The sequence below is a fragment of the Ahaetulla prasina genome, chromosome 6 (assembly GCF_028640845.1).
Source record: "Ahaetulla prasina isolate Xishuangbanna chromosome 6, ASM2864084v1, whole genome shotgun sequence".
NCBI classification, from domain to species: Eukaryota; Metazoa; Chordata; class Lepidosauria; order Squamata; family Colubridae; genus Ahaetulla; species Ahaetulla prasina.
In genome coordinates, this window is record NC_080544.1 from 87,776,591 (window position 1) to 87,800,807 (window position 24,217).

Genomic DNA, 24,217 nt, shown 5'->3' on the forward strand with positions numbered 1-24,217 from the left:
GAAGCAAGTGTGCTGAAGACCACAAGATGGCAACATAAAAGCTGTACATGATTCTCTGCTGCTATCTATTGGTCACCTGGATTTTTGCAGCTATGTTTTGTGATTTAAAGTAAAATAAATAAAATTATCATCTAAAAAGGACTTTCTTAAGACATTAAGTCACAGATTGATTTATTTATTTATTTATTAGATTTGTATACCGCCCTTCTCCCAAAGGACTCAGGGCGGTTCACAGCCAATAAAAATACAAAAAAATACATATAACACAGATTAAAAACAATATAAAAAACTAATTCAATATAAGGCCTAAAAATTGGAATAAAGTTAAAAACCCCATTTAAAAACCCCATTTAAAAACTATTTTAAGCTAACCCTGCGCGCTGAAACAAAAACGTCTTCAGCGCGCGGCGAAAGGTCCTGAGGTCGGGGAGTTGACGAAGCCCCAGAGGCAGCTCATTCCAGAGGGCAGGAGCCCCCACAGAGAAGGCCCTCCCCCTGGGGGTCGCCAGCCGACATTATTTGGCCGACGGTACCCGGAGGAGGCCCTCTCTGTGGGAGCGCACAGGTTGATGGGAGGCTACTGGTGGCAGTAGGCGGTCCTGTAAGTAACCCGGTCCTATGCCATGCAGCGCTTTAAAGGTGGTGACCAACACCTTGAATTGGACCTGGAAGACCACTGGGAGGCAGTGCAGGCTGCGCAGGAGAGGTGTCAAATGGGAGCCGTGAGGTGCTCCCTCTATCACCCGCCTTTAAGATTTAAAGTTCTTAACCAGCTCTATCACCACAAATGTGCAAGAGTCAAAACTGCAAATATTCAATGGCAAGAGATGAGACAAATATTTTATATAATCTTAGAAACATCCTTTGCTTTAGGGTTTATTTTATTTTGCTAACATTTGCATTCAATTAGATATCCTTCATCCTTCTTATTTGACATGGTTCTTCAGGTGCATTGCTTTGAAACTATAGTTTAGTTGTTGGCATCTCCATCAATTTATTCAGTGATGACTGAATAAAAAAAATGTTCACTTTAACTCACAATTCATTATTTTTCCTTTATTTAATTTGTCAGTTCATTAGCCCATTTTTGTCCCATGCATTTCTTATTAGATTTCAAGGTAATTAATTTTTATCACTTCATCATTTTGTGCTCCATATATTTGAATAGCTAAATAAAACTTTTTAAAAACAAGAAAAAGAAGCTAATCTTCTCAAATCTCATATTAATGCCTATAACAAAAGTATGATTATAAAATTTATATATAGAATACTTTTTAGACTTCATAAAAAGGCAAGTCATGGACAATTAAATAAGCCACCTGTCCACTGTAATGTTAATTATATTTGATTATTTATATCCCACCTTTATGAATAATTCAAGCTTGTGAACATATCCAAAAAACCTTCCTCCTTCCGTGTTCTCACAATAACCCTGTGAGGTGAGTTGGGCTGAGGGAGAGTGACTGGCACAAGATCACCCAGCTTGCTTTCATGGATAAGACAGAACTTAAATTCCCAGTTTCTTGTTTTCTTGCCTCGTGTGTTAGCCAGTAGATCAAACTGGTTAACCTGGCCAAGTTTCTTCTACTCCCACCTTTCTTTTCTTACCACTTTTCTTACACTTCTTTTCTTACCACTTTTCTTACACTTCTTCACCACTTTTTTATTTAACTAGTGCTTTATTGTTTATTGGTGTCATTTATCATGGGACACATTTATTTCTAAATACAGTGTTTTTTAAATGAGTGGAATGCTTTTTGTGAAGGAAGGATATAAACAGAAGGAACTACACATAGAAACCATTATAGTACAGTCACTTCTGCTCAAGGAATTCATGGTACTTTCAACTCAGTTCTGGTAAGAGAGCTGGGAATATCCTATGTAGTCACTAAAGCATCCTAAAATAGTAACATTATTTGCCAAGTTAACTATATATATAGTAGACTTAGCAACATCTATGAAGTGGTGAACTCATTAGGCAAGATTGTGGTCACCACAATGCGATCCAAGGCCCTTTTTCTGTACATCCATGCCATTTTCCCAGTTTGGATTGTGCCTATGGATGCCATTGGATATGTTTATGAAGATTCTCAACCATCCATGTCAAGATTGTCCCAAAAATGTTTTTCCAAAAGGCACCTGGACTTTCTTGGTGTTTTCTTTGGAAACATTTCATTTGTCATTCAAGAAGCTTCTTCAGTCCTTACTGACTGGTGGTGGATGTAAGGATTTATATTCTTTGTTAAAACTGAACAGCCTTTCCTTAACAGAGGGGGAGGGACACAACACCGGGTATACACCACCTGTCTCCTGTTTACAAGACGGTTCTTTCAGAAGTTCTAAGAAACTATATTCTGATTCAGGTGACTCTTGAATAAACCCCCAAGTGGCCTTAATGACTCTCAGAGTGTGATTGACCAACTCTCAGAGTGCTAATGACCGGATGATTGCAAAGAATATACCATATTTTTTAGCGTATAAGATGCACCTTTTTCCCTCAAAAAAGTGGGTGAAAATCTGGGTGCATCTTATACTTCAAATGTAGCCCCGCCCAGTGTTGCAAACAGAGATTTCAGAGGCTGAAAAAAACCTCTGAAAGAAGCTTCAGAAAAAAAGCCTCCAAACAGAGCTTCAGAAAAAAAGCCTCTGAAAGGCTTTTATCTAAACAAATATAGCAAGCAACAAAAGAAGAATCAGTAAAGGTTCTAACCAAACTATGCTAACAAATCTGGATAATGACACAATAACCAACAGATCGGAAGAGGTTAATTTATATACCATATTGAAGAAAAGAGATTGAACAGAGTACAGATAGTCCTTCAGAAAAAAAGCCTCAGAAACAGAGCTTCAGAAAAAAAGCCTCTGAAAGAAGCTTCAGAAAAAAAGCCTTTTTTTCTGAAGCTCTTTTCGGAGGCTTTCAGAGCGGTGGTGAGTTCTAATCGGTGTTACCACTGGTTCACTTTGCATACACGCTTTGTGTGTAAACTAAGGTGCGTCTTATACTCCAATGCATCTTATACTACAAAAAATACGGTAAATCCTTCCATTCCCTCCACTCAGTTAGAACAGAAGAAGCTTCTTGGATGATAAGTGACACATTTTCAAAATAAACACCAAGAAAGTACAGTTGCCTTTGGGAAAAAAACACCTTCAGGAAAATGCTACTGGATAGACCAACATATGCTGAAATTAATGCTCCTACAATAGAAATCTTGGAGGTGATTGGGGTGCTAAAGCCCTTTTAAATTATAAATTAGATATTGAGTATGAATATCCTGGAATAGACAGCTTTGTGAGGTGGTGGTTTCTCCTTCATGGAAAGTATTTCAATAGAGACTAGATGACCATTTGTCAGGGAATCTGGAGTAGCAGATTCTTGTCCTGGGTAGAGTGTTAGATTAGATGATCTCCCAAATCCCTCTCACATTCTGTTATAGCTGTACAATTATATTTTCAGCTCTTTGCAGTATTGCTGCAACAAGAACAGGATATAATTTTTTCTGATTGGGAAATGTGAAAGGCTTTAATATTAAAAGAGTAAGACAGTAAGATTAGGATTAAACCTGAAATAATAAAGTAACCCCTTTATTATCTCCAATAATAACACAATCCCTGTCCAGAAGAAAAACATAGGAAAGCTCTATATGAAACCCAATAGTGTCCTTGTAATACAAATATCATATAAACCACAGTCCCTGTTCTTCTATGTTACAAGTTCTACAGGGATTTACGCCACCGGTTGATTACCCTTGTTTTATTTAAATTTCAGGGGAACTCTGATAGCTTTTATTTACCTGTTAAATAATCAAGATAAATTTATATCTGTAAAAGTAGCAAGATTTTGCTACATTATCTGTAAGCTTTGCCCATAAATGGTTGCTAATAGTTCTTGTTATTTAGGGGATAGTTTTGTGTTCTTCCTTATATTGAGTGTACTTTTATTGGTTATGTCTGTCTTCAAATAAGCCCCAAAGTATGAGAAATTCCAAAAAAAATCACAAGCATCCAGAAAGTTTGTTTTTAGGGAAAGAAAACTGAGAAACTGCAAAACACAGTAGGCCTAGCATTAGTGACTGCTCCATTTAGACTGCTTTAATATAAATAAGACAGCACACTGGCATGTACATGTATTTAATTTTAATGAATTATAAAAGAAATACAAAATACAATCTATTTTAACCAACATAGTATCACTGAATTTCTTTCTACAGTATCACAAGAAATATATAACATTTAGGGACCAGTAAATACATACTATCTACAGCTCCAAAATTACATTCAATGCTACATTTAGAAAAAAAACATTTAAAAAAAATCTGAGGTATTTTATGGAATCTGATGCCAGTTTTACATGGCAAAATATACTTTTATGACTACAGGATTAATTTTGGGGACCAAAGTTTCATTGAGAGGTGGATTTGCTACATTCCTGGGGGTGATGAATTATATCACCAAATGTATCCATTAATGCAGGGGAAACTTTTGGAAAAACATACCTAAATAAATAGAAAATCAGTACACATATAATTCTATAAAATTATTTGTAAAAATGCAGAGGATTGTGGAGTGCAAAATTGTACACTTTCAAATAAGTTTTAGTTCTCATCTTCATTCAGACATGCCTAGGGTTTTCCAACATGATGCTCTAGGCAAAGTTCAACATTTTGTTGAAATGTTAAAACATGACAAAAGTATATATTGGCATGATAGAAAATCTCCCATGTTTGTATATCCAAAATAACTTATCATAGTGCTGTGCAATTATGGCCCTAGAGTTAAGATTATTGTTATCTAGACTGCAAAAATCCAAGCAACCACTAGATATCAGCAAAGAGTTAGTCTTGTCTTGTTTCTCTTTACACCATTTTAATAATTCTTAAAATTCTGCAATCCAGCTTTGGCTACCCTACAATAGTCACTTAAACATTCTTGGCCATGTAGGAAAAGTAAAAGATAGGTGTCATGGACATTCCTGATTTAAAAAGAGGTAAGTAGTAATAGGGTTATTCCCCATTCCTTTTTGCCTAAGCATTGTTTTTCTGTTTTTACATCTTTCATATTTCAATATGGTTTACAAAAAGCAGTTTCATTTAACCCTCAAACCACATTGCTGGTCTTGCCTAAGCCCTTTTTCTCTGAACATCATCAGAGAAGTCACTGTAAAATGAGAGCTGAAATAGAAATGTAGATTTTAAATGTAGATTTAAAAAGACTGGTTTTGTGTTAGTTCAGAGTTCACCTGCACCTTGTTTTTTAGTTCCTTAAAGAAATTGTTTTTCTTTTAACCTAGGCTCAATTGTTTTTCTCCTTGAACATGGGGTGAATTTCAATTTGACTATGTTTAGCATGGCATCACTCTGCTAAGAGTGCACAAGGCGCCCATAAATTATGAAACGAGGAACCAGCTAAAATTCTCAGGAGAAATAATGGCTAAGTATTTCTTGTATTGGACAATTGGATTTCATCAATGCTTCTCACCTCTCACTTAAAACAAAACTGCCATTTAAAACAGGAATTATTTATGCAAATTTGTATCATTCTATATACAACTCCTCTAAAGATCAGCTTTTCTTCACAGAAATTGTTGAACTGTTTTAATATACTTTTGAATAAAAAAGCAGGGGATTTCTAAACATTTTGCCAGCCCTCTAACTAAAAACTATGGAACAAGGTCCAGGGGTGACTTAAATACCACAGAAAAAGTAAAATGCATCCAACATGGCCTTCAGTTGCATCTCGCAGAAGAACAGACAGATAAGGACAACCATAATATCTTCCAAGAAACAAATATTTCATTATTAGTTGTATCACTGATGAATTCCTAACAAACTTCTAAGGAATCCCAAGTTTTGTTTATTACACTAAAACTGAAACCAACGATGTCTCAAGGCACCAGAAATTTCATTCCTAAGCATGGTAGCCAGAAAAAAGTCTAAATGCTACAGTAGGGATAGAATTCAGAATGAGAATATTTGAGGCTACCTGTAAAGTTTGAATGTTTCTATTTTGGAAAATGCACAGTTAGAAAGTGCCTTTACAACACAATGCCAGGTTGATGATTTTCATATGTATGTGGGGGGGGAAAGGCTCACCTCATCCAATCAAACAAACAAAAACTGAAAACATTTTGGGAAAGCACCAGTTCTCCTGGGGGTGAAGGAATTGTTGATTGCGCAAATGTCTCTGGGAACCTGTGAGTAACATGGAGGGGGAAATGCCTTTGCAGAAGTTCATGATTCTAGTCACTTTGCTTCCTTCCCAAACCATATTTAATCCTGAGTTTCCATAATTGGTCCATTATTTTCTTTTCTTAGTTTTAAAGTGTTGCTAAGTTCACAATAAAATTCCTTTTAGGCAACTGGAAAATTTACAAAAAGATATTCCCAATAGTTCTGTTTGAAATTGGTTCCATATGTACTCAAGTTTGCTGCAAAAAACCTGGGAAAAGATAAAAGCAGTAAAATTAGGCAATACTTGGAATTTAGGTAAATACGACTATGTATGTGTCAAAAGATTCCCATATGAGGAATATTACTTTAATATTCATTCATAATTTAATATTCATAATTTAATATTCATTAATATTCATATTACTTTGAAACCATTCTTAAAATGTGTATAGCTCTACTACAGGTAGTCGTCATATAGCAGTTATAGCAATTTGACAACTAGTCCCTGTATTTGCACCCTGTCGTGTCCCACTCCTCCGCTGACGGCCAGGTCAGGGAAATCCGAATCCGGCTTGCCTCTGCAGCTCTGCCCAAAGTCCTAGCAAAGTCCTCAGAGCAGGCAGGAGACCAGTAAGTGACTTCAGCAAGATAAGTTCGACTTTTGCCTGACTCAGAGACTGCCAGAAAGCAGATCCTTTATATAGGCCATGGGGTGTGGCTCCATGACTCAGCACTCATTAAGGCCTGCCCCTCCCTTCCTTCTGTTGCCTCCGCCTATCCAGCCTTCTGATGCGAGGGTCACACCAATCAGCAGCTGTTGGGAATAAACCCTCCTCAGGCTCACATGCTGTGGAGGAGGGGGAGGGGTCTAGCTGCTCCGTTTGCCTGGGCATGGAGTCAGGGCTGGGGCCGGGAGATGCTCCTTCTTCTGCAGTTTGTGTGGGCATGGAGCCAGGACTTGGGCCGGGAGGCATACATTCCTCAGTGTTCGGGAGCAGGTAAGAAGGCCCCGGCTGCTCTGAGGGCGGGCAAGACACAACACACCCTTACAGTTCAGTAAAGTAAAAGAAAGCTGAAGCAAGCTCATAAGTACAGTCACAGCACTTAAGCACTTAACAAATACTTCACTTAACTACCAAGCTTACGATCCAAACTGTAATCGCTAAGAAAGATTACATACAGATCTACAGAATGAGCTGAATTTATTGATCATAATAACCTGACTTGTGGGACGTATTACTGGACATTTTCAAGACAGGGAAAGCTGTTCTACGCCAACATACTAGTTACTCAACAGCATAAAAGATGTAGCAAGTTATAAATATCAATACCAAATGAAACAGAAGAGCCTTTTATGATACTGGGGTTAAGCAAGGAAGGTGGCAAATTGGTTTGCCTGCTTTTAACTTGGAAGCGATCCTGGTTGGGATCAACTGCAATCAGCTCTACATGAAGCTTCTTCTGAAAGACATTCAGAAGCTTCTAACAATTTTGAATATGGTACCAGGCTATATTTCTACCCCAACCACATATTGCAAGTGCTTCAGGCCCTGGATTAGCTTCCTATTTGCCTTCAGTGAAATTCAAACTGCTGGCTTTAATCTATAAAGTCTTACACAGCTTGACACCAAAATACCTTCAGGATTGTCTTCTCCAGTTGGAATTGGGCTTGCAACTCATGCATCCCAATTTGGTAGTCCCCCACTACTAAATTGGGGAGGAGAAATGAGGCATATCACTACTGTTTCATGGAGGTTTAAGCCATGTTAGGAGTTTCCTGGATAATAATAGACTCTCCTCACAATAGTGGCCCTTTGGACAATTGTGCTGGAGGTCTACAGTAACTGAAACAAGGCTGATGTATCGATGGTTTTTTTATTTTATATTGGAGGATTTTAGAATTTATTTTTTACTTCAATAATGTTTTTGTTCTAAACATCCAAGAGTAATATGTTTGCAATGTGGACAAATTAAATAAATGAATTAACAAAGTTTTAAATGTGAATAGTTCTTCATATCAACATGAAGAAGGTGGGCACTAATATGACAATATATCCTGTAAGATCAAATTTCTTATCCTGGGTCCCAATTCCAATTCTGTATTTATAAGAAGTAACAACAAAAAAACTCACAACCCCACAAATGTTTGATTACATAGGATGCAAAGGTACCTTTCAGGAGTTCTAGTAGCTCATGGGATACTTGACCATCAAGGCATTTATATAAATTATGGGCTGTTCCATTATTCTGTTCAGAATCTCTCCACTTCCTCAGCATCATACATTTATACATATTAACATCTTCTTCTTTTGCTTCAATCTGTTCAATATCTTGCAAGGTCAACTTCAGGCATCCAATACCAATGACTTTCCAGTCTTTACCCATTTTCATTGCGAGAATCATCAGCTGATGATCTGTTAACAAGTGATTACTGTTTGTTCCATCTAAATGCACAAAAGCAGAAATTGGTTGTAAGTAGTGATTGCTTTTACTTTGTACCATTTCCTCCCAAAAAAAGAAAAAATGCCCTAGCATGATTTTTCAGAGTGCTCGTAATGTAAGCCCTACCCCCAAAATAAGCCCCTGTTAAGATTGTCTGCCAGATATGTACATTTAGTACCGTATTTCCCAAAACAATAAGACCTAACCAGAAAATAAGCCCTAATGTGTCTTTTGGAGCAAACATTAATGTAAGACCTGGTCTTATTTTTGGGGAAATGCATGCATACTAGAGAAGTCCGCAGCATGGGGTAAAAAATGGCACTATGATTTATATGGAAGATTGGAGGACATATAAATATCTATGGCGGTCTTTCCTATCTACTCTGACAGTAGAAGCATCTAGTAGCTCTCTAGCTGTGCTCCATGCTGCATCAAAATTGACTGACATCTTAGTTGGAAATCTAACTGAGCTCTGCTGTTCTTTTTCAATTAGCATATTATTTCCAACACTAAGATATTACTGTAATTGGGAAGGAAAGAAAGATAAATCCAAGGGGAAAAAACATGTCATGGAATAAGCCCAGGACTTTAAAATCTCCACCAGAGCAGCCGGGTACCTAACAACTGATCCACAGCAGCCCATCAGAACTTCTATAAATAAGCCAAATAATGAGGTCAGCATAAATTTGAGTTTTCTAATGGATGTTATATTCCTACTTCCTCATTCAATCAAGAGAAAATAGGTGGACAGAAGATGCCACCTCTCCGAGTGCTGGCTTTCACGCCTAAGGAAGGACTACAATTGCTCTCTCTTTCTCTTTCTCTCTCCCTTCCTCCCCCCCCCCCACACCATGCTCTGCTAGAATGTAGAATGTTTGCCTTCTCCTTATGGAAAACAAAGCCAAAATATATTCAAAAGGGGTAGTTTGATGGAGCTTTGTTTTCAGGCGTCCAGATCAACAGATGTCATGGAACTGATGACTTCCAAGCTTGTCACTCGAGATCAGTCCAAACATTGACAAAGGCAAGCCAAGCAAAGGAAATACCACTTGGCTCTCCACCAAATTATATATAAATGTCACTAGAGACCCTCTATGCACTAATGTCATTTACAAGTAGCTCTAAGGTTTAATTCTACTTGTTTGTTTTTGTTGACACTGCTATTTTCTTAAAACCAATTCAAGTATGAGTTATGAAAATAACTTTTCTAAATTTTGGAGGTGCAAAGTCTTACACCAGTGCCCTAGTGATGGGTTCTTTTTTTTTTCCTTTCGACAAAAGTCCAAAACAAATCAATAATTTAGCTTCTACATCATATATCGCTAATCTAAAACTGCCCAAAATGGCTTGATAAGAAGAATATATCTGCTAAAAACTTGCAAATCATATAGATACGCAATTCTTCTATCCATTTCCTCTTTGATTTTATTTATAAATGTCCAGTTTAAAAGAATAAATAAAAATAGAGAAGGGGAAGGAAGAAGCCTAGTTGGCAGGAGTTAATTTATGCAGTCAAAAAAAGAGCTTTATTTTGGAATTGTTTAGGAGTGGCCTAGTAAAAGAACAAGCCAAATCATCCTAAATTATTATAAGTTCCCTTTGCAGCCATTGTTTCTCCTACCCAAGTTTGTATTTGACTTGGAAACTTCTAAAGATTGACCACAGTGAGAAGATCTCTGAATGGATACAACTACTATGTTTCCCTGAAAATAAGACCCTGTCTTATATATTTTGAACCCTGAAATAAGCGCTTGGCCTTATTGTTATGCGCTCAAAAGCCCGGTTGGGCTTATTATCAGGGGATGTCTTATTTTGGGGAAAACAGGGTTTGTCAATTTGAAAAGTCCCTAGCAATGACCTGATTCGCACAGATATTCTTAAAACGGACATATGAATGGTAGACTTTTCTATTTATCACATTTTACTGCCACAGATCATGCTACAGCCGTACCCAAAGACTGGGATTTAACCATCATTATTCATATTAAGGGGGAGGAGATCGGATCAAGCTATTGAGGAAATATTCAAAACCAGATTCTATTAAGTATTGCTGAGATCTCAAGATTAAATTCAGTGGTCCCTAACCCCCAGACGTGGCCCACCACACGGCTGTGGCCCATTCAAAACCGGACTGCGCAAGCAGCAGGCAAGCACATTTGCGCAAGCAATTCCACTTGCACAGGTTGTGCGCACTTATGCTTGCATGGAACCATCCCCCCCTCCCACCAATCGCCAATCCAGAAATATGGGGAACCACTGCAGTAATGTCACATTTTAGTAGATAAGCAAGCGAGAAAACGCAGTCAGATTTTGGTCCTAACCCATTGAGTACGAAAAGGAAAGTTAATTTCCAAGGCAGTATATTACTTTGATAGATTTCAAGTCATTTCACAGTTTGATTTGTTGTTAAGATATGGATGAATCTTACTGGGTAAATTAGTATTGCCAGGCAGCTCCTTTTATTAATATATAATTTGTGTTGTGAAACCCATTCCAGTATTAGAGACAAACTGTCAGACAGGATCCGTAATAAAAAAATGCATTGAGCAAGGTTACTTGTTAATTCCATGATAATTTAACATCTATATAAATCATTTAATTATATATCTTGCCTTTTCACAGCAGCATTATCCCCCTGTAAAGTTGCCTGGCAAAGGACCCTCTTTTTTGCTTTATGCAAATGTTGTTTGTTTTCACAGACATAAGTCAGATTAGGAGTCTGGCTGAATATAAACTGCTCTAAAACAAAGATTGTGAAGTATGTCACATGACTGATTAAATACAGATGACATATAACAGACAGATAAGGGACAAGTGGAATGTTGTAAACATCGGAATAATTTTTCGTGACCCCAGATTATAGAGTGTGCAATTGCCGTATGCAGTAAGTAATGAATAAGACACTGCCTCTGCCAGTCTGAGATTTCATCACACAGCCATTATTCACTTAATGTTATAACTTTAATGCCCAAACTTTACTTTACTTTTGCTGTTATCAAGTGCAAAGAATCAGCACCACCCATTCAATTGCACACAGAAAATTTGTAAAAGCATATATGCAGCTCTAGTCAAACTAAACTTCAACACTAAATTGTCACCAGATAAGGATCAGCAGAATTCAGGAAGAGTTAAACTTGGCCCCTTTGCGAAAATGTAATGTCTCTAAACCTTTAATGAATTTAATTCTGCCCCCCAGCTCTGTCTGCTCTTCTTCTACAGCTGTACATAGTACAAGGTTGTGATTATATTAACCTTTAATTTTCCCAATCCTGGAAAAAAATTCTTCCAAGCACCCAAATGTTACAACCTTAGTCTTACTCTTAGTTAGGCCAGGCATCTGTGGAGGTTACAACCTGGATTCTGGTGGTTGTTGATTAAATTTTAATCTCTTTGTTGCTTCAATTAAGATATTTCCCAAAACTAGTCAGTTGAAGGTCAAGGTTTATCAAGATTTGAAGGAACTTCATTCGGAACATTAATTAAACTTGTTTCAAGATTAATGGCAATAATAACTGCTAACTTTTCTGTTCATTGGTTTCAGTGAAGTCTTAGTCTAACAGTCTGTGTTCAAAGTTGTTTATATGAACTAAAAAAGTTTCACCTGTACTGGGTACTTTCAACTTACCCTTTTTTATTCCACTTTGTTTTATTTATTTTATATTATCCTTCAATTATATATTATTTTACTCTGAATAGTTTGTCAATGACAGAAATAAATTACTTTAAAGTCAGTATGAACCAGATTATTATTGTTTCTATTTTTCTTCTTTCTTACTGTAAGCAACTGTGAAGTAGGCATTTATAAATTAGTTATAAATCATTCTACAGATACATGAACAGATACATTTTGTGCCCCACTGCCAGTTTATTGCCTTCCAAAGTTCTTGATTACTCAGTGGAGTCATTCAGGGACCAAAGTTGTTATCCTAACAATTAATTCAGCTTTAAAATGTAATCAATTTTATTTCTTTCCTTTAAAGATTGAATGTAGACTGTTTTCCTGGTAGTGCTGATCCTATGATAATAATAAAATAAAAATATGTAGATATCTAGCCTTTTCTTGCTCCCCCAAGTCAGTCTTAACTAATCAGACTAGCCACTGCAGTTTTCTAGGTTTGCCACTGGTTTCTTCCTAGACCTGAGAGGGTGTGACTAGTCCAAGGTCATCCAACTGGTTTTCATGCAGTTCAGTTCTCACTGGATGTTAAAAAAAGATTTCAGAATTGTCCCTTTCTTTTCAAAACAGCAGAATGTTGGGGGGGAGAGTTATATAAAAGGGTCCAGGAGCCAGCCTGTCTTTCCATCAGCAAGATAATTCTCTGAAAAATGGATAAAACTAAACCCCAGTCTGATCCAGCCCATTTTTTAACTCAAATCTTACTTTTGCTGTTTTCTTTTACACACAAAATTTAAAGATTTGAATTCAAAAATGGGCTGGATCAGATTGGGGTCTGCAGAAGAAAAAAATCCCAACATATCCCTTTGGCAAGGGAAGATGTACAACAGCTTAGGCCATGCCAGACTAAGAATCTTCCAGCATCTTCCAAGTCACATGACCCACACAATAGTCACCCTTATTTCTTAAAGCACAGATATACATAAGAAAACCACAGACTCACCACAAGGGAATGCAGAAACTTACATGCGAAGAAAACACATCTGTATACACTTGATTAGGCCCAAATAGACAAACATATAAACATATAGGGATTATGGGATTTCCAGAGGAAGAAATGGCAAAAGGAAGAAGGCTCTATGAAAAGTGGGGCCAATGACCATGGTGAAGAACGAAGAGTCAGCAAGTAGGCTGCCTCTTTGAAACTCATCAGATAAAGAGAGTACAGGATATCATTCATAACTGTTCCTTTCAGTGGTGGGTTTCAAAAATGTTTACTACCGGTTCTGTGGGCATGGCTGGTGGGTGTGGTTTGGTGGGCATGGCAGGGGAAGGATACTGTAAAATCTCCATTCCCTCTCCAATACAGGGGAAGGATACTGTAAAATCCCCATTTCCTCCCGATCAGTTGGGACTCGGGAAACCGAGAATAGATGGGGGCAGGGCCAGTCAGAATTTTTACTACCAGTTCTCCAAACTACTCAAAATTTCCGTTACCAGTTCTCCAGAACTGGTCAGAACCTGCTGAAACCCACCTCTGGTTCCTTTCAATGAGACTGCATGACAGAGGTCTCCAGAAGGAGACAAGAGAATGGCCATCTTATTCAATCTTACTCAAAATGCAGTTGGTACCTTTAAAAAGACATTACATTAATATACTTCCTTTTCTAATCACATTTGGATATTGCTTATTAATTAATTTCCAGGTATTAGAAACCTTTGGATCAACACGTCAGAAAATACCTGGTGAAACTCTTCAGTTCTTAATGAAAGAAAAAATTAACTACAAGCTTAGGAACTTTTTTAAAAAAATGAAATAAGCAGCAAAAAGCTAATTAAGACTTTGATTTTAGAAAGTAATAAATGGATTAAGGAACCAGATAAATTTGAAATATATTTTGGAATTAATTTTAAGAATCCTATTTGTGAGAAAGTTGACTTGCTTTAAATATAAAAGAGATAAACCATTTTAGAAATTGGACACTAGAGGGAACCAAAGGTTTTAATTTAAAGGAAGAGCATATATATATATATAAAAATGCTCCTTAACAGCTAGAGTGATGCAAAATATTGTAACATTGAAAATGCTAAAGGATAATTTTGAAAAAGGGACTCATAACAACAATCGTAATAGCAATGTTCGCTTCTATGAATAGACTTCTACGGATAGAGGTTGAGAGCTATGCTGGAGAAATCTCATTAGAAGGTATACCATTAGAGTCCCGGTCTTATTTATGGGGAAACACGGTACTTGTTATGATAAGGGTTGAAAGTCAATTCTTTATATATTTCTTTTTCTCTCTGCACTATTTTATTTTTTGGAAGGGACCTTGGAGGTCTTCTAGTCCAACCCCCTTGCCTAGGCAGGAAACTCTACACCACTTCAGACAAATGGTTATCCAACATCTTCTTAAAAACTTCCAGTGTTGGAGGATTCACAACTTCTGCAGGGAAGTTGTTCCACTGATTAATTGTTCTGTCAGGAAACTTCTCCTTAGTTCTAAGTTGCTTCTCTCCTTGATTAGTTTCCACCCATTGCTTCTTGTCCTACTCTCAGGTGCTTTGGAAAATAGCTTGACTTCCTCTTCTTTGTGGCAGCCACTCAAATATTGGAACACTGCTGTCATGTCTCCCCTAGTCCTTCTTTTCATTTTCCTGCAACTGTTCTTCATATGTTTTATTTCCAGTCTCCTAATCATCTTTGTTGCTCTTCTTTGCACTCTTTCTAGAGTCTCCACATCTTTTTTACATCATGGCGACCAAAACGGAATGCAATATTCCAAGTGTGGCCTTACCAAGGCATTATAAAGTGGTATTAACACTTCACAAGGTGACTTCCAGTGGCACCACAGGTCGTTGTGGACAGTCCTTTTAAACCATCAGTCCCGCGATCATATAGAGTCGCTAAGACAGCGAAAATCAGCTATCTAGCGGCTCGGAAACCTTTCCCTTGGGAGAAGAGGGAAAGGTGACCTATCGGGTAGAGGTAGAGCCCCCTAAAAACGCACCAAGAATGATCCTGGAGGCTTGAAGGATGAGCTTCCTTGAAAACCCAAAGAGCTCCGGATCCGGGATGCCTCTGCCTTTTTTTGGCAGAGCAAAACACCACAACCACATCTGCAATCAATATTGAGTTTTAAATGGATTTTTCAAAGCAGACGGAGCAAAAACAGGAATACAGGCATGCAAGTAACAAAATTTAGCTCCCTAGTTATATTGTAACTGGCTGAGATGATTCAAGAAGAATAAAGGAAATGGCGTCTTCGCTGTAACAGGGAGTGAAAACGAAAGTGAAGGAAATGTTTATTAAGGCTGTTAGCGCTAGTGTTATGTGAAGAGATTTTAAAATTAAAGTGGAATGATTTAGAACTGATTTATCTAATCTAATTACGAAGTTTAGGAAAGGATTGAAGATTTATTGAATTTCCCTTTTTTTTTTCTTTTGCTGTTAAGTATAAAACTTATAAGAAATGGCTGCTAAGAAAACAAAGCAGGAAGTCTCTAAGGAAGTTGAACTTTCGTTAATTCAAATAAAGTTACAAGAAGACATGAAAGAATTTTTACAGGGACTTTTAGAGGAAGCTTTGGAGACCCAAACTTCGGTTATAGTTCAAAAATTTAAAGAAATGCAAAAAGAGATATTGGAAATTAAAGCCCAGAATAAGGAATTCAGTGAAGATGTGGTGGCAGGATTTAAATGTTTAGTAGATTGTACCATACAGTTGGATGAAAGAATTGAAAAAAATTAATCAAACCAATTTGAACTTGGAAAATAAAATAGAAGAGGTTAATAATAAAGTGGAAAGGCAGATGAAGAAATAGTTTTGATGCAATATAGAATAATGGAGTATGCCTTAAGAGTGCGAGGACTGAAAGAAAATAATCAAGAAAATCTAAAGGAGATTTTTGCAGAGGCTTTTGCACAGATATTTTGCACAGATATTTGCACAGATATCCAGTGGATTTTGGAGCTCAAATTGAAAAAAAATTATCATGTTAATTCCTGGCTGGCTAGACAGAAGCATTTACCAAGAGATGTTGTGATCTATTTTACAACCAGAAGGATTAGGAATGGAATTTTACAAGCATTGTATAAAAATAAAATTCAAATATTAGGACAAGAGATATTAGTGTTGAAAGAAATTCCTCCTAAAATGTTAAGAGATAGAAAGGAGTTTGGTTTTTTTGGTGGATGAATCAACAGAAACAACAGATACAGTTTAGATGTTCCAGGTGGGTTAACAGTAAATTATAGAAGAAGGAAGTATCGTCTCAATACAGTTTTTAAAGCAAGAGATTTTTATAATAATATATTAAAGGTTGGAAGTTCTCACTGTCAGAAGTTAAGATGATAACAGAAGTAGAGATGGTAAAAAAGGGGGAGGAGGAGATAAAAAAATTACAATTTAAAGATGGGATAGTAAATGTTGAGGAAGAAATATTGGAAAAAGCAGAGGATGTAAAAGTGTGAAGATCTGAGTCGAGCAATTATTAAACCCACAGAACAAAGAGCTAAGAAGCAACAATTTCAACCCAAAAGATTCTCTTTTTATGGGAAAGGGTAAATTACAATTGAATTTTTTTTTGAATAGAATGATAAAAATAGAAGAATAAGTGAAATTAGTTAAGTATGAAAGGGGTTTAAAATATTTAGCAATTTATAGTGATAAATGTTATAGCTTGTATCTGTTTGAATTTAAAAGTTGGATATATGGCTGCAGTAATGTTATTTGATTATATATGGTGGAATTGTTAAAAAGTAAATTATTTTGGGTAAAAATTGATTTGGGGGATAAGGAATGTAATTAGTTAATTGTATGAAAGGGGTTTAAAATATTTAGCAATTTATACTGATAAATGTCATGGTTTGTATTGGTTTGAATTTAAGAACTGGAGATAGGATTGTAGTAATGTTACATGATTATATATGGTGGAATTATTAAAGATTAAATTACTTTGGCTGAAAACTGATTTGGGGGATAAGAAATGTAATTAGTTAAGGGTTGTATGGGATAAATGGGTAAATGTTTAGAAAATTACGATGTTGGGTGTTTATTATTATGTATGATGGATATATAAACTTGAGGGATTATAAATTTGAAGGACTATAAGATATATTGAAATATGATGTTTATTATTATGTATGATGTATATATAAACTTGATGGACTACAAGGTATACGGAAGAATAACTTCTGATATTATAATATTGGGGAAATATTGCTTATTACTGAAGATTGGATGTTAAAATTAGTGGACCCAGATGAGAAGACAGGAACATTAGCGTACCTGAAAGACTACTTACGAAAGATAAATATGGGAATGGAGAAAATGGATTGACTTTTAAAAAATACTGGAATGAAATAACTTGACCCAGACGAGACAGGAACATCAGAGTGCGTGAAAGACTATTTACGAACAATATACACTGGAATGAAGAAGATGGACTGACTTTTAAAAAGATATTGGATTGAAATATTGGAACACTAAATAGTTCATGAGGGAATAGAATGTAATTGTATTAGTATTAGTATATTCTCCTTTTTCTTCTTTTTTATGGGGAAGGGGAGTTAAAGTTTTATAGGAGGGATGGGAGTTTATGGATAATTAGCGTATTTTAGCTTATGATTGTTAGATGCGACACCCTATATTTGCTCTGGGAAGTCTGGGGGGGGAGGGTTTGGGGGAAGGAGGGAGGGGGGGAGGAAAAAGGGTCAGGGTTGGGGGGGAAGGGGGGATCTATGGGGAAAAATTTTGTAAAACTTTTTTAATTAAAAAAAAAACCACTTCACATGATCTTGATTCTATCCCTCTATTCATCAGCCTAGAACTGTGTTGGCTTTTTTGGCAGCTGCTGCACACTGCTGACTCATATTTAAATGGTTGTCCACTAGGACTTCAAGATCCCTCTCACAGTTACTACTATTGAGCGAGGCACCACATATATTGTACCTATACATTTTGTTTTTCTTGCCTAAATGTAGAACTTTACATTTTTCACCATTGAATTTCATTTTGTTAGATAGCGCCCAGTGTTCAAGTCTGTCAAGATCCTTCTGTATCTTAAGCCTATCTTCTGGAGTGTTAGCTATTCCTGCCAGCTTAGTGTCATTTGCAAATGTGATGAGTTTCCCATCTATCCCCTCGTCCAAGTCATTGATGAAGATGTTGAAGAGCACTAGGCCCAAAACAGAGCCTTGGGGTACTCCACTGCATATTTGTCTCCATGTAGATGCACTTCCATAGAATATTTAATAAAATTATTTTTAAAAACTAAACATGTAGGTAACAGGTGCTATTAGTTTTTTTACTGTTTTTACATTGGAATTTTATCCTTGTAAGCCATCTGGAGTCATTGAGTTTGGTGGCCATATATATTTTCTTAAATAAATAAATAAATAGTTTCTCTGGGAAGAAAGAATGGACACACATAAACACACCCAAACAGACATTGCTTGTAATATGGAAGAGAGTAAAGTTGCCTTCTATGGCCACTGTTGGTAAAAGAGCATAAATAATTATGAAAGAGAAGGAAATATAACTAATATCATCTTAATTGGAATGTCTGTAAATGAAAATTGTCCTCGCTGTAACACATTTAAAAGTATCAAACTAACAGAAATCTAAGATCTCCCCCTTGTGGACATTTACAAATACATTAATATTACAAAAATGGACAACGAATGCTTGCATAGACATTCAAATGTTACCTTTCCATAGTTCAGATTGTTAATTCCTATTTAAAATGCATCATTTCACAATATGAAAACACTTAAAGCCACATTTTTTTAAAAAAGCACATAAAATATTTACCTGTGATGTCTGCCATTTTTTGTCGCTTACAGCAAAGTTCATTTTTAAGTTTGGTGGTAGCTTTTCGTTTCCCAACACCTAAAGCACACAAGGCAACAAAACAAAACAAAATCAGAGAATCATAATGTATAGTCTTTCATGCTTTCTAAACATATGTACCATCCCAAGACCTTTTAAGTGAAACTTTCCTTTGTTCTTAATCCCATGTACACAAACACCCACACAAACTATAAACAAGCTTCAAAGTAAGTTTCCAAAGCAGTGTTTTCAGGCAATGAGAACTGCAACTAAAGGGAAATCAGCCAATATCTGAAGAAATGTAAGTGTTACCTATTCAGAAAGAACACTACGAAAGCTAGGGATGGGAAACCTGAGATATCCTGAGTGATGTAGGCTTCAGCCAGCAGCAGTCCAGTTAGCATGTTGCATCAAAAGAAAAGGATGGTCTTTTAAGTTCTCTGAAGTTAAAGCAGAGGTTCTAGCTGCATAAGCCAGGATGATATTAAAGCACACAACCCTTGGGACTGTAACCCATGGACGTATCCGGCTATAGACATAGAGAGTGCTCTCAGGTTTAAAAGCATAGAAACATCAGGCTTCAGGGAAGATATTTTGGGTGCAATGGTCTATTTGTAGCGGGTTGTCCCTTTTAAATAGGGTGTGTCCTCCTTATAGTTGATGGTTATTGTATGTATAAAGACCTCTGCCTTTGAACGTGGAACGATACTATAAAAAAAGATGTGTCTTTATAAAAATTAGTGTTGGATTATGTTTTAGCCCCCAATATGTTTTAGCTTTTCCATCCAATTTTAACTGGGGATCACCATATTTTCCCCTAAACCTTCACACTGTGTCTTAATTATTTCATTTGACTGACTCCTACACCTTTAATAAAACATTAAGGGGGGTGCAGACAGTAACTGGATTATATTTTGTCATAGATAGAACACAAAGTTAGCAAAGGCATTATTAAGTTGTTCTTCAGCAGTAATAGATGTCCACAATTTTTCCAGATGTTTATAGTTGGAAAGACATATGAATGTAAATATACGCTGTACAAAACAGATTTTAAGCAGATCTGTTTCAAACACTTACAGTTAAGAGGTTTTTCCTGCTCATTATCATTCTGGTTATGTAGAGTCCAATCAGCTATCCAATGCAAAACAAAAAGAGAGAGAACAAAATTAAAGCATGTGGTAAAGTAATTTGCAATACTAATTAAAGGATGACATAATTAAAGAATGATATAAACAATATAGGTCAAACTGACATTTACTGTACAAGTAAGTTTACAGCTTTTTAAAATATATGGGCCAAATCTTCAATGAATTTCATAAAGCAGAAACTAATCAAGCAAGTATATACAAAAGTTGAGTTTCCTGCTACTCACAAATACTCAGAAAGATCTAGTTATTTAGGGTCAACTGCCCCATATGTGATAGCAAAGGAAAAGGCTAAAATACATAATGTTTCTTGTGTCCTAAGAATACATTAAATTTTCCTTTAGCCATTGCAGAAAAGAAGAAATTCAAGATAACTTTGCTACAATATCAAGGATGCCAGAAAATTTAAATAAATGCAATGAACCTGAGCAAAAGAAAAAGGAGGGTCCATTTTTCATTTTGCACCAAGTTTTTAGAGATATAAGCAAAATCCTAAGAAAGTCAACTTGCTTTAGTTGTAAGGCTTATGAAGGGAACTGGAAAAGAAACAGAAGGAACTATTTTCTATGGAAGGGGTTTTCTATGAAACTGCTTGATTTTTTCTTCTGCCCCTCCTCCAATAAAACTAAAGCAAATGAGTTTTGTGGCTTTCATTGCTGATTTTTCTGCACATTCCAAAATTCAGAGAAGAATTATGCTCCACAATGATAATCTTATCTAAAATTAGAAAGAAAATAATATTACATTCAAATAAATGTGTTTGTATTTGCAATCTGCACTACTATTAATCTTCTCATCGTTCCCATCACCCATCTCCTTCCACTTATGACTGTAACTTTGTTGCTTGTATCCTTACAATTTATACTGATATTGTTTCTTGATCGCTTATTTGTAGCCTATGACTATCATTAAGTGTTGTATCATTAAGTGTTAAATTTGTACCCTATGACTATCATTAAGTGTTTTACCTTGATGAAGGTATCCTTTCTTTTATGTACACCGAGAGCATATGCACCAAGACAAATTCCTTGTGTGTCCAATCACACTTGGCTAATAAAAAATCTATTCACTTTCTACAAAGGCCAAGTCAGACATATTAAAATAATCCGTAGGATCAAAAGATAGCTTTGTGATCACCTAAGACTATAGATCTAGCATAATCTAGCGTAATACAGACATATTGTATTGTTGCCTTAATTTTCCTTCACTTTATGTACCTCCTTACATAAAATCCCCAATAAAAAATATTCATGTTGATTCTTAGATTTTTTTTGTAGGAGCTTTAGAATTAGAAGTTAATTTTATTTAAAGAAATAAATCAAACCCAAAATAACATAAAATGCACAAATTTTCACTGTAGTCAAATTTGTTAATTACAATTCATTATTAAATGTTTAATAAAACATCTAATACATTAATAAAACATACATGTATGATGCACTGGATTGTGCTCATTATATGCTTACATTCTCTGAGCTTTGCCTTCCACACAACTTCTTCAGATTCCAGATCCACCAAAGATAGCATAAGTTCCATTGGCTGTTCTAAATATACCTCAAAGAAAGGCTTCTCTGCCAGGGTGGAATCATCTCCAAACTGAATTTCCTAGAAAAAGGATATTGAAGTATTAAAAAGTCTGCTTACTGTGACAAAATATGTTTCTTCTTTAAAGTACTCTTCGTTATGAATTAATAAAACATTTTGCTGTACATACTATTATCATACCAAAGGCTAGATCTCACTTAAAATAACAATTGTCCTAAAATTTGAGGTACAAATCAGGATATTTTCATGTTTCACAAGGTCTACATATGTTGACAAACCAAATATAAAAGAATGAGAAACATACCTCAGGAGTTATGTCAGCTTCTGGATCACTAGTTAATCTGTATTTCTTTCCATTTTGCAACAATTTATGACAAGGAGGTTTTTCAATTTTAATGAATTTATTAAGAGATCGTCTTACAGTTTTGGATATATCCTAAAAATTAAACCAAAGCTTTTTATCCATATCAAGAAATGGAAGAGTAATAATCGACATATTAGACTAGATATACAGTTTATCAACGTACTTCAATCTAAAATGGAGTTACATTATCCTATCTACCCAATATTTTAAATTCATTCATTATATTATATCCCCATTGGTGTTCTGGCTCCCATTTGTTTTGTTAAAAAGGAAATATACTTTCCTAGTTTTGAGCATAGGAACCCTAGAAATGTGCAGAATGCAGAACTGGTATAAAAACATAATGTTTAATTTAGCTATCTGCCTAGCCTTTGTTTGGCAAGATTTCTCACTTTTTTATTTTATTTTAGGTCACAAATAAAAACTTTAAAAGTACAATAAAAACAGATAAAATAAAATAAAAATAAAATAAGTTAAAATAAAATATATGTACATTATTCAATATGATAAAATAAGATAATGAGAAGCAGTAAAGCAGAAACTGATATTCAAAATAGCATTTCAATCTCACCCAGCTTAACTTAAACCCACTGATCCACTGGCAAGGGAGCCAAACCTAATCACTTTCTTAGAATTTTTTATTAAGTATCCATTAGAAACTGTACAATCACAGCTTCTGCGTTTAAAAAAATGAAGACATATGGTGTAGTTTCCTGCCTGGGCAGAGGGTTGGACTAGCAGACCTCCAAGGTCCCTTCCAAGTCTGTTATTATTATTAAGAGTTTATTTTCCCAAAAAAGAAAAAAAAGAGTTTATCTTACCTTTATAAATGAATTGTTATTTGTAGCTATATACACGCGGAATTTCAAGGAAGGATGATTGTTGATAACTTTATATAAAATGACTACCCCGTGATAATATACTGGATCATATCTCTCAATTAGTGGTCCAACTGGAGATAGTGAGCTCACGTGCCACTTGACATGTGTGGTTGAATGATCAATGGAGCCTTCAAATTCTGGACCACTCTTTTTGAAATGGAATACTTTGAAGGCCTTCTCAGACAAATGATCTGCATACAAATTCCAAAATGTCAGAACTTTCTAAAGAATGTGCCACAATACATAAACACATGAGATAATATTTACAATGAATCTTACCATTCAGGCAGAGGGTGTGTGGAAACTGAATTGAAGTAAGAGCAGAAGAGGAACATTTGATATCAAATATAGGGCCCACGACAATCCAAGGTTCTTTAACATAGGCAGCATATTTGGTCCAAGACAAAACTGAATATTCAATGGTAACAGATCTGGTTACTTCAAAAATTAACCCTGTCGCTGTACATTCAAAAGTTCCTTCACCATCCAGCTTCAAGCTAAACAAATGACATACAAAAGATAACTCTGAATCTGTAATATCATCAAATGATATTTGTTGTTTTTTATCTTTCCATATAAATATTTTAAAATACATAAGACAGAATATTGGTGCTAGCATAACTCTTCCACCTATGAGCATTAAGATAATCTATTGTTGTCTTTTGCATCTAAAATAATATGCTAATTAAAAATGTTTTAAAATTGTCAAGCAAACCATTTCTTAATACAAAAAAGATGAAAGTCACAAATGTTATTTTTCAGTGCAAAAACCTTTAGCAAACAGATTATTACCTATTAATATACTGTAATTAGAAGTATTAATATCATTTATATATACACATACATACATATATATAAAATTTAGTGTGCATAGTATAATTAGTATAGTTAGTGTACATAATAATACTAGCCTCTTAGACTATGTTTCTTATATTTCACATAATGTTAATTAATGTATTTTAATGTACTTTTAATAAGTAACAGTAAGGTACAAAGTATACCAGTGTTCATAATTTCCATCTTCTATGAAGTGGACTTTCTTTTCATTATTTCAGAATACACAATTTGCCTTGCAAAGATTGCACTCTGAAATATATATATTAAATATTTACTAAAACAGTATTCTAGAAGAACAAGGTGTATATATAGCAATTTTTGCATGTTCTTGACTTTATAATTAAGAACCTATAAATTTTCTTCATTTTTTCTATCCCATAAAAATAC

The 24,217-nt window shown here is 35.5% G+C and overlaps 1 protein-coding gene across 1 annotated transcript in view; it reads right to left on the reverse strand.

Annotated features, from left to right (window-relative positions):
• Positions 1 to 4,154: 4,154 nt before the first annotated feature.
• Positions 4,155 to 24,217, reverse strand: part of LOC131201129 (NACHT, LRR and PYD domains-containing protein 1a-like) — a 38,414-nt gene continuing 18,351 nt past the window's right edge. Inside the window, exons 9-16 of the mRNA XM_058188757.1 lie at positions 23,273 to 23,490; positions 22,934 to 23,184; positions 22,053 to 22,184; positions 21,670 to 21,808; positions 20,136 to 20,189; positions 19,041 to 19,118; positions 8,342 to 8,614; positions 4,155 to 6,438 (exon numbers count right to left, since the gene is read on the reverse strand). Of these exons, the coding sequence (XP_058044740.1) occupies positions 6,419 to 6,438; positions 8,342 to 8,614; positions 19,041 to 19,118; positions 20,136 to 20,189; positions 21,670 to 21,808; positions 22,053 to 22,184; positions 22,934 to 23,184; positions 23,273 to 23,490 (1,165 nt within the window). The 3' untranslated portion in view covers positions 4,155 to 6,418. The remainder of the gene's footprint in view (positions 6,439 to 8,341; positions 8,615 to 19,040; positions 19,119 to 20,135; positions 20,190 to 21,669; positions 21,809 to 22,052; positions 22,185 to 22,933; positions 23,185 to 23,272; positions 23,491 to 24,217) is intronic.